Source organism: Panicum virgatum, chromosome 5K (genome assembly GCF_016808335.1).
Source record: "Panicum virgatum strain AP13 chromosome 5K, P.virgatum_v5, whole genome shotgun sequence".
Classification (NCBI taxonomy): Eukaryota; Viridiplantae; Streptophyta; class Magnoliopsida; order Poales; family Poaceae; genus Panicum; species Panicum virgatum.
The window spans coordinates 23379780-23391128 of record NC_053140.1 but is presented as its reverse complement, the minus strand read 5'-3'; the positions used below and the strand labels follow the sequence as shown (position 1 = coordinate 23391128).

General features: G+C 53.4%; 1 protein-coding gene across 2 annotated transcripts; it reads right to left on the bottom strand.

The window, feature by feature from the left end:
• Positions 1–323: 323 nt before the first annotated feature.
• On the bottom strand, positions 324–9762 carry LOC120709477 (F-box protein At5g07610-like). Of its 2 annotated transcripts, none has more exons than XM_039995129.1 (3): positions 9602–9762; positions 590–1808; positions 324–556 (listed from the first exon to the last, which is right to left on the bottom strand). In XM_039995129.1, the coding sequence occupies exons 1-2, from the start codon at positions 9621–9623 to the stop codon at positions 622–624; spliced, it is 1209 nt and encodes a 402-aa protein (XP_039851063.1). In that variant the 5' UTR covers positions 9624–9762; the 3' UTR covers positions 324–556; positions 590–621. The 2 variants fall into 2 exon arrangements, with proteins under 2 accessions (XP_039851063.1, XP_039851064.1); XM_039995130.1 differs by having other exon boundaries at positions 590–1804; positions 9602–9747.
• Between the last annotated feature and the right edge of the window lie 1587 nt (positions 9763–11349).

Here is an 11349-nt window from a genome sequence, read left to right as displayed (position 1 = left end):
AAAGGTGATACTTTATTCACCATGAATAGGGATGTAAATGGTACGGATATTTTCCGACCGTATTCGAATTCGATCCAATCTGAAAGAATTATTATATGTCCGTATCCGTATCCGAGTATCCAATATCTGTAACCGATCCGTATTTAAATGCTCAAAAGTTACATTTTTATGATGTCGATATCCGACTCCGTATTCGAACACAAATATGAAAACAAATACGATATCAGTGATATCCGTCCGTATCCGATCCGTTTTCATCCCTAACCATGAATGAAGGCTCCTGTATTAGGGGATGAGGAAGCACATCACTAAGTCACAAATAATTAGGGGAAAAACGTAATCTGAGACATTGAAGAGGTAAGAGCATACAAGACCATGGACTGGAATCTGGTGATGGTTTTTCTTACATTACATAGCTTCCCAGGTTAGTTAGTACATTAACATACCACTACCTGTAGCATCTTAAAAGAAAAGAAACAGAGGAAGTTCTTAATTTTCAAAATAGCAGCCTGCAACACTTGTTCATGCTGATGAGTGGCAGAAATCATGAGTACGAATACTGATGGGGGATAGGGTCAAAATTGAAGTAGTGAAACACGCCACTCACTACATCTTCACTCTTCAGTAAGGTTCCTGGTCTGGAAGCTTTGAGTAGCAGGGAACATAGTACATATACCAGTGGGAGCCATCTTTAATCTCATCAACCTTCCTAGTGCTGATTCCGTAGGAAAGAAGCTTATTTGTCGTTTCATCGATGAGGAAAAGAACCTCCCTTTCCAGGTCAAAAGCAATAATTTCATAATTACAAGTCCAAATCCAGCCATCCTCATAGTGAACAAAGTCATCCCTTCCTAATGCATTTCTCATACTAAGTCTATGCTCAACAGTCCATCCATGAGGATTACCATCAGCATAACTCCATATGAGAACTGTGTGACCATCCTCCTCTGCCACTGCATAGTGTAACATACCTGAAAATTGACCAAGGCAACCTCTGAAGCAATGATCCGCCATACAGTCGATCCTGTGGAGTGGCAACTTAATTGTCCAATTAGAGGGTGGGACGCCAATGTTTTCTGCCTCTGCCACCACGTCCTCCAACACCAAAACATCAAGATCTGAATGTGCATACAAGAATCCATCAAGGAACACGTGTGGTCTCACAGAAACCGATATCGTATTATTCTCAGGATCCCACAAATCAGAATTCACAAGCCACAGGGAGTTGCGAGACGAAAACATCTCAACTCGCCTGGTACCAAGCACAAGATTGCCAGTGCCACGCTTCTCGTGGAAGTTGAAGACACAGAAGTGTGGTGATCTTGATGGATCAAAGCCCAACATTGTTTTGTAATAGAAGTTGTCTGCATCTCGTTGAGTATCAGGAAGTATTCTCCACTCTCGTGTTGCCGGGTTACACACAATGAAGCGAAGAATGTCTGGAGAAGTATGGTTGCTCCGGTACTCACAAAGGACTAGGCCATTGCAACAGTCAATAAATTTTAGTTGTTCATAATCTGGCAAGAAACTAAGAGTTCCATCAATTCCTTCGTCATTTTTGGACAGACTAACAAGCTGGACAGCAGAGTTGTCACTATCTTGGTAGAAAAAACCAGCTGGAACTTTGGGCAGCTTCTGGCAGTAGTGAGGATCGGACGAGAAAGTAAGCCAGGATTTGCATACGCATTTAAAACGGCAAAAAGATTTGAATGGCAACCGGGACAGTATGTCTACTACTAGATCATCAGTTAGCTTGGCGGCACAAATCTCCTCCTTATGGTCCATGTTTTCTTCTTTTGTATTGCTTACTGGAAGAAAATGAAGGATGATCAGAACCAAGAAAAAACAATCATGCTTCAAACATTGGAAGGAGTAAGTCTATTTCACCCTCCAACCTATTCAACGTTGACTACTTATTCCCCTCACCTATAAAAACCATTTATTCTACCCCAGAACCATCCAAAATCATCTAGAAAACTCCTACAGCGGTTTTTAAACGTGGTTTTACATATCCAGAGCTACACATGGACTATGACACATCGAGCACATTTTTAGAATGACCACCAGATCAAGGTTAGCAACAAGATCAGATCAAGGTCAGCAACAAGACAAGAGATTGAAAGTGAACACAGCAGGTCTGCTAATCATTGAGGGTGAGGGAGGCCGCAAACAGACGTGCAAAACTTGTCAGGTGGCTTGGTCAGTAGAGCTGTGGATGATGATGTGCACTACAGCTGCTACCAGAGCTTGGTGGTGGGGAAAAATGTTAATTTCAGCATGGTTCATAGGTGACGCAGTTAAGTAGTCCACCTTAAATAGGTGAGGGGGTGAAGTAGACTTTTCCAACCTGGAAACTGGGAAATCATAACTAAAAAAGAAGCAGTCTACACAACCCCTTGAAATATTGATGTTCCACTCTACCCCCACCCACCCCCAAGAAAAAAAAATGATGTGCGAACAGGAAAACCAAACTAGGCCTCAAATATACAAAACAGTATAAATAACCGCTTGAAGTGATTTTAGAAGTAGTTTTGTCACCATTGTAGGAGGAAATGATTGCTTGTATTCCTCCAACCCTAGAAGGGTGGGTATATATAATACCTATACATGGGCCTCTATACACATGGGCTCAATATACTCCAACACCCCCCCGCAGTCTGAACTACCGGCGCAGCGGTGTTCAAGACTGGACAACAAGAAAGCTAACACCCCCCGCAGTCTGAATAACCGACGCAGCGGTGTTCAAGACTGGACAAGAAAAGAGTACAAATAGCAAATACCCCCCCCCCCCCCCGCAGCCACAACTAGCCACCGGCTACGTTGAGGCTGGATCGAAACTCCGAGAAGGTCGAGGAGGGCAGCCCCTTGGTGAAGATGTCAGCAAACTGGGAGGTAGTCGGGACATGGAGTACCCGAACGTCGCCGATTGCGACTCTGTCGCGCACGAAGTGTTGGTCGATCTCCACGTGCTTCGTCCGCTGATGCTGGACGGGGTTGGTGGAGAGATACATGGCGCTGACGTTATCGCAGTAGCCGAGCGTGCTCTTGGCGAGCGGGCTGTGGAGCTCCGCCAAGAGCTGTCGTAGCCAGGACGCCTCCGCCACGCCGTTAGCGACAGCTCGGTACTCCGCCTCGGCACTAGAGCGGGAGACAACCGGCTGCCGCTTGGACGACTAGGAGACCAGGTTGCCGCCCAGGAAGACGGCGTAGCCGGAGGTGGAGTGACGAGTGTCCGGGCAGGCAGCCCAGTCAGCGTCGGTATAGACCACCAGCTCAGCAGAGGACGAGCGGTGAAGTACCAGGCCGAGGTCCACAGTGCCACGGACGTACCGGAAGAGACGCTTCAGCGCAGCAAGGTGTGACTCCCGGGGATCATGCATATGGAGACAAACCTGCTGAACAGCGTAGGTGAGGTCTGGCCTGGTGAAGGTGAGGTACTGCAAAGCGCCGGCCAGACTCCGGTAGGCAGTAGGATCAGCCACCGGATCACCCAGATCAGCAGACAGCTTCGCCTGAGTGTCGACTGGAGTGGAGCAGGGCTTGCAATCAGTCATCCCAGCCCGCTCCAGAATATCGAGGGCGTACTGCCGCTGGTGAAGGAGAAGACCAGACGGGCGAGGCTCAACAGTGACGCCCAAGAAGTGGTGGAGCTGACCGAGATCCTTCATAGCGAACTCCTGCTGCAGAGAGGAGATGACACTCTGAAGCAACTGCTGACTGGAAGCTGTGAGCACAATGTCATCGACATATAGCAGCAGATATGCCGTCTCATCCCCACGGCGGTAGATGAAGAGAGACATGTCAGACTTGGCCTCGGTGAATCCCAGTGTCATCAAGAACGTGGCGAACCGAGAGTACCAAGCCCGAGGGGCCTGCTTCAGTCCATAGAGAGACTTGTTGAGCCGGCAGACCATATCCGGACGACTCGAGTCCACAAATCCCGCTGGCTGAGAGCAGTAGATTGTCTCTGACAAAGTGCCGTGAAGAAACGCATTCTTCACGTCCAGCTGGTGCACCGGCCAAGTGCGCGAGAGCGCAAGCGAGAGGACCGTGCGCACCGTAGCGGGCTTCACGACCGGGCTGAAGGTCTCATCATAGTCCACACCAGGTCGCTGAGTGAACCCCCGGAGAACCCAGCGAGCCTTGTAGCGCTCCAGTGTGCCGTCAGCCCGACGCTTGTGCGTCCAGATCCACTTGCCAGTCACCACATTGCAACCAGACGGACGCGGCACGAGATCCCACGTCTGGTTGGCAAGAAGAGTCGCGTACTCCTCTTCCATCGCGCGACGCCAGTGAGGATCCGCCAAGGCGTCGCGGACAGAGGAGGGTACCGGAGAGACCCGGGGCTCTCCCTCGGTGGCGGAGAGTCGCGGCCTGGGACGCCATCCGCCGAGTCACCATAGGATGGATATGCCGAGGATCCCGATGGATGACCGGCGGGTGGTACACCTCCGGCTCGGCTCGAGAGGGAGCCGGAGGTGGCGGCGGCGGCGACGGCTCAGGTGTCGGCGTCGCAGGAGCAGCTGGAGCAGGAGGCGGTGCCGGTGTCGACGCCGAACGACGCCGGTACACCTGCACCGGCTCAGCGTACCGCTGCGGTGTCGGGGTCGGCACCGAGCGGCGCCGGTACACCTGCACCGGCTGAGCGTACCGCGCAGGTGCAGGGGAAGGCACCAAGGCCGCGCGTGGCGCAGCGGGTGGCACCAGGTCCGCGCTCGGCTCAGCAAGGATCACCGGAAACGGTGCCGGCGTGCCGGGAAAACCTGCAGGAAAAGGACAGACAGGTAACTGTGGCTGAACCACCGGGTCAGTCGGAAACAGAGACTCCAGCTCGGGGTCAGGAGGTGTAGAGGAGGTGGAGTAGGGTAAATCCGACTCGTCGAAGACGACGTGTCGGGAGATCAGGACGCGGCGAGTGGTGAGGTCAAAGCATCGGTACCCCTTGTGGTCAGGGGAGTAACCGAGGAATACACAACGAGTCGAGCGGGGCGCCAGCTTGTGAGGAGCGGTGGCGGAGGTGTTAGGGTAACACGCACACCCGAAGACCCGAAGGTGGTCGTAGCGAGGAGGGGTACCGAAGAGAGCGTGGTGTGGAGTGGGAGCAGGAGAAGCAGTGGACGGAAGACGGTTGAGCAAGTAGGTGGCTGTGTGGAGGCTCTCAGCCCAGAAGCGCGGGGAGAGAGAAGCCTGGATCAGAAGGGTGCGCACGACGTCGTTCGTCGTGCGAATCATCCGCTCAGCCTTGCCGTTCTGAGGAGAGGTATACGGACAAGACATACGCAGCTGAACACCCCGAGACAGGAAGAAAGACCGGGAGGTGGAGTTATCGAACTCCCGCCCGTTGTCGCACTGGACGGCCTTAACAGTGAGGCCGAACTGAGTGGACACCCAGGCAAAGAAGTGGAGGAGAGTGGGGAAGGTCTCAGACTTGGCACGCAAAGGAAACGTCCAAGAGTAGTGCGAGAAGTCATCGACCACCACCAGATAGTACTTGTAGCCAGAGAGGCTGAGTACAGAGGAGGTCCACAGGTCACAGTGAATAAGGTCGAATGCATGCGTCGCATGCGAGGAAGAAGAGGAAAAAGGAAGTCGAACATGACGACCGAGCTGGCACGCATGGCAGAGGGGCTGAGCAGGAGCCCTAGTACCAGGAACATCGGTACTACGACCGAGCTGAGCCAGAACGTCGCGGCCAGGGTGACCAAGACGACGGTGCCAAGTGGTGGAAGACGGCGTCGCGGCAAAAGCGGCAGACCAAGACGGCCAGGGCGAAGAAGAAGACGAGAGTGGTGCAGCGGAAGAAGGAAGGCGAAGGGTGTAAAGGGGCCCCGTGCTGTCACAACCGGAGTAGCGGACGCCGGGAGGCCGAATCCTTTACAGTGAGGCCAGAAGAATCAAACTCGATGGAACAGAAATTGTCAGCTGTGAACTGACGAATGGAAAGAAGGTTATGAACCATCTGAGGAGCAACAAGGACATTGGGAAGGAGAAAAGAACTAGGAGCAGAACCCACGGCGGTGACAGGAAGGCAAGACCCGTCACCAACCATGATGAAAGAAGGACAAGAGGGGTGTGGGGGTCGAACAGAAGAGAGGATACCGGCATGTGGGGTGGTGTGGAAGGAGGCACCCGAGTCGGCGATCCACTCGGTGCTGACCGGCGGCGTCCGCCCCATGGCGCTGAAGGACTGCGCGAAAAGGGGAGCAGCTCCGGCAGTAGCAGCACCAGCGGCTATCGGCTGCCCGCTGAAGGCGTTGGCGGCGAACGGCGCGGCCGCATGGGGCATCCCGAACGCAGGCCACGCGGCGGCGAGGGAGGCAGTGGCCCGCGCGGAGTCCCTGGGCGCAAAGACCTGCGCGGCGCGCGCGACGGCCTGCGAGGCGGGCGCGGCGGCGAGGGAGGCGGCGGCCCGCGCGGCCAGCGCGGCGTGAGCGGCGGGCGCGACGGCGGCCACAAAGGCGGCGGCGGCAGTCAGGTCTGCGGGCGCGACGGCCTGAGCCTGCGCGGCGGGCGCGACGGCCTGAGCCTGCGCGGCGGGCGCGATGGCGGCCTGCGCGTTGGGCACGACGGCCCGCGCGGCGCTAGAGGCGCGCCAGGGCAGGGCGGGGGCGGCCGCCGGGGCAGGCGTGCGCCAGGCCGAAACGGTGGCGTCGGCGGCGGTGCCCGCGACGCGCGCAGCCCCCGCGGCGCCCGCGGTCTGCATAGGCAGAGCGGTGGCAAGCAGAGGAGCGGCGTCCGAGGGCCACACACACGCCGAGCCTTGCCCAGGGAGGGCCGCGGGGGCAGCAGAGGCCACGGTGGCCACGAGCCACGGGCCAGGCGCGCACCAGGCAGCGCCGTGCGCGCCCAGTGCGGCGTCGGCGGGCTTCTGCGGGTCCGGTGCGCGCCAGGCGCCTGCAGGGGCGGCACCCGCAGCCGCGCCCCCCGCACCAGCTGCCAGGGCGGCGGCGGCGCCCCCCGCGCCCAGGTCGCGGGGAGGGGCGGCGGGGGCGACCAGAGGCGGCGGGGGTGGCCGGTTCGGTGGCTGCAGCGCCGGATCCGCGCCCTCAGGCGGCAGCGGCGCGGGATTCACGCCCGCAGGGGCCGGCGGCGGCCGCTGGGGCAGCAGCACCGCGCCTGCGGCGGCCATGGGCGGCACGACGGCGAGGGCTGCTGCGGGCGGCCATGGAGCGGCGGGCCATGGAGCGGCACACGGAACAGGGGAGAGGGGAGGGAAGGAGAAGCCGGCCATGGCGGCGTCGGCGCCCGCCGTGGTCGCGCCCCCCGCGTTTGGATCCGCACCGAGGGTGGCCGGATCCGTCGCGGCGGCGGCCTGCGGCGTCCCAGCGTCGAGGGGGCCGATCGCGACGGCTGCATTGGCGGGCACCCAAGTCGCGGCGGGCCATGGCGTCGGCAGCCAGGCGGCCAGCACAGGGGGGCGCCGCCGGGAGCAGGGAAGCCGCCAGGAGCAGAGGAGAGGGGAGGATGGGGCAGCACCGACGGCCGGCCGTCCATGGCGGCGGCGGCTGCTGCAGAGCAGAGGAGAGAAAAAACTAGCGTGACGTGGCAATGAACTACAGGTCAAGCACATCATCTTGGCCTCCTCTCAGTCTCATCCCTAGATCATGGATGCTCCAGAGCCATATCTCGCACCGCCTAGGATAATCCATGGTCCAACTTCAATGTACATGCAGCCACACGCTCACTTACAAATCTCTTCTAGTGTAGACATTTTTATCTCGAAGGCCCAGCACTTGTATCATGAGCTTTGGCAGCTTGTGTGCATGTTTAGCAATTTCAAACTATAGTTATATCCCACAGTTCATTAGCTTAACCATAAAAAGGATTTAGGTGAGAATCCTGCTAGAACCTTACACTACCTTCCTTGTATCCTGCTCATGGGCTTATTACTCTAGCTTGAAGTGAGTAGGTGGCAGGTTACTGGTTCGGATGAGAAGAGGGAGGAAGAAATGAGTGGAGAAGGTAAACATGTGACACCAGAATGTAATAGAATGAAAGGGACAGAAAAAAAAAAGAAAGTGGTAAGTGAAAAAGAAACTTCCAGAGGGAAAGACATCCCTCTAATTTGTTATTAAAGAAGCTGGTACCAAGATTCGAAACCGGGTCGGCAATAGGGGTTTCATCCATAGTCACAAAGTTCCTGGGTCGACCGGGTCGAGGAACGGGATCGAGGGTCGAGGGTCGTCATTTTATAAAATTGTGGTACGAAGGGGGTATACATCTATGGAACGATAAATTATTATGTGGGACGCGACCCTGATTCATCGGGGTCGATATCTTCGGGTCGATAAAGACAAAAACTATATATGTTCTACTAATGAAAAAACTAATCTGCACAAGCATATAAGAAATATATAAAAGAGTACATTTAGACCATACTACACGTACTCAGCTCATTGTCTAACAAAAACCACACCAATCCACTGTCCTTAACCTCCTTATCCCAATTAAATCTGCTAGCAATGGGGCTGCGACCCCTTTCAAACCGGGACACGATCCAACCTTGAATGGGACACTGACCCTCTTCGACCCCGACCCTCGAATCGGAACGACGTTCCCGGGTCGAGGGACGAGGCATCGACCCCGAATCCTGTGACTATGGTTTCATCGACCACTGGAGTTCAACACTCAAACGTTTGTGCCGCGAGAATCTTTTGTGCGGCGGGCCTCACATCATGTCATCATCCATATCAGCTGCCATGGTGGCAAAAAACTACCTATAAAACCACTTAAAGCGGTTATTTGTACACTTGAGGGGGCTAAACACCTTATTTTTATACTTGAGGGGGCTATATAGATGGACCTCAATACATTAGGGGGTTATGTAGACATATTTGTAACGAAATACGAAACTGTGACATTAGACAAAGCAGTTTCAAAAATATTATTGACATTTTGGATAAAAGCATTTCTAGATTCTGAAGAACGCATATCCACTGACAGCAGTACCCTGATGCTTCATGGCCATCCAATATCACACACGATCAAGTATCTGTGATAAACTCCTCTAAAAGGCAAAATAAAGAATTTACAACTAGCCAACTAGGTGGCACGGACCTGCTACCCCAATAAAATGAACTACTGTCTTAGCATTGTTCCTAGCACGAGTATGAAAAGCTTATATCCTTATTAATCTTCATCTGAAATGTCATTTATTAGTCTTACTTTGAATGTAATTTCGTCTTAATCTGAAGAATTCGGAATGTTACAGACCAATTTTTTCTCTATTTTCCATGCAAGTGTGACAAAGGCCTGGCCTCACTGATATATGAGATTTCCACAAGGTTTTCAAAATATCCAGATCTTCTTGGCAATTAGATCATTAGCATTTGTTTAGTTAGTAATATCCAATCAATTCATCCACGGTTCTGTAGTCAGGGCAGATTAGTTTCAAACAATTTTAAATGTTCTTGCAGTGCAACCGCGCGTCCAAGGTAAAAATAGAATGTGAATTTGCCCTCCGACCTCCAAACTGTTTCGAACAGAAAGGGAACTTTGCTCCCAAGTTCCCAAAAATTAACTACCCGTGATGGGGGCTAAAATAGATCCGGGTCTAAAGCGGTGGTTTGGGGAATAGAGAAAGAGGGGGGCGGCGGGGTACCTGAACACGGTGATGGGCGCATGGGAGCACCAGGCCGGCAGATCGACTCCGGCGGCGGTGAGAGCACTGCGGGCACCCTTTCAAGTTTCGGTGAAGACTGATAGTTTCTGAAGAAAAAAAAAGTGAAGACTGGATAGGGAAGAGGCGAGCATGGACACGTGAGACCTGACATCAGCAGCCATGTGACCGTTACTATTTAGAAAAGTGAAAACCAGGCTGAGAAGGTCATCTAGAGTAAATCTCAAAGTCCAAGCGAGTTTTTTTTTTTCAAAAAAGTCATAAACGAGGAGCCAAGCTCTTATATAGTTATGTCTATAAGAGAGGCCATATCAGCAACAATATAATATGGTGTCCCCTGCATTCCAAATTATTGATCTCATTAGTTTAGTTTTATATACTATGTTAAATTTGTCTAACTTCAATCATGTTTATTAAAAAAAATACAAACATCTACAACATAAAAGGAAATTCATATTGATAGTGTATTTATTTGGTATTGTGAAAGTAAATATATTTTTCTGTAACTTAGTAATGTTTTCATTTAGAATAAAACTAGTGGCCAATAATTTGGAACGGAGGATTACAAAAATATAATAATAGTCTATTACTTTTCCTTCTTAAAACTCTTGTCAATATTTTTTGAACTTGTCCAGAATGCTTTATGTCGAGTTGGCTTGCTTTGTGCTTAAGCTTTCTTCACGAGAACGGGAAAGAACTAAAGAAGCAACAAGTCTTGCATTGTCCTTTTAGAGTGTGTTTTGTTTCTTAGGCTATCCGCTGTGGGTACGGGATAGCGAGCTATCCCGGATGGAAAGCTCTGCACCGGCGTCTGTGCTCGCATCCGCTAAAGAAGCAGACAGGCTTGCATCCCCTGAGAATAGCGGAGGCCAAGGGCGTCCACTACGCCCCGTGCCGAGCCCACCTCGTGTCAGGAGCAACTGCCCGTGCGCGAGCGGAGCCAGCCGGCGAGACGGAACAGCGGCACACAAAGCTGGCCGTCGTGGAGGTGACTTTCGGCGGGGCGTCTGCTCCGGCTCGTCGTGCCGCGCCTCCGCCCCCGCCCCACCAAGCTCAAGGCCGCCGAGCTCGAGGCGCGCCGAGGAGAGAGGAGGGCCGCCAGGATCTAGTCGCTGCTGTCCTAGTCCCACGCCAGGGGTGGAGCTGCCTTTACTTATCGGGGTCGCCGGACCCCGATGAAATCCACCAATCTCCACATGCAACACTGTTCATCTGTACAGTTGATCCCGACGTGCCAATGAAGCCGACCCCGGTAATGTGATCTTCTGGCTTCGCCCCTGTCCCATGCGGCGAGCGAGGAGGGGGGAGGAGGACCGTCGGGATCCGGCCGCCACTACCATGGTCCATCACAGTGAGGGAGGAGGGCCGTCGGGATCTGCCATGGTCTTTCGCGGCGAGAGAGGAAGGAGCAGGGCGAAGAGAGAGAGAGAGTGTGTGGTGGGGACCGGCGGAGGGATGAAGGTTAAAAAAAGAGAAAAGAAACTGATCCATGGGTCCCACAGGCCGGTAAGAGTGATAGTTGCGGGGAAAATTGGTATAGAGTGGAGAATTTTAATGCTTAGGATAGAATATTATTTTTAGAGAATAAAAATAAAGGACGACAAGTGCGAACAGCCTTATCGTTCATTTAAGGAGATGGCTAAGCATGGTACCCAACGACAGCATCTATCACCCAAGTAAGCATCATTCGCCACCCAAGTAAGCTGCCAATCCATACAGGACATCAGTGG

Bases quoted from the DNA above. Each gene is read 5' to 3' on its own strand.
- LOC120709477 (XM_039995129.1), bottom strand. From the start codon at position 9,623: ATGCGCCCATCACCGTGTTCAG. The intron at 1,809-9,601 runs GTACCCCGCCGC...ATTTTCTTCCAG, and splicing joins GCGCCCATCACCGTGTTCAG to TAAGCAATACAAAAGAAGAA.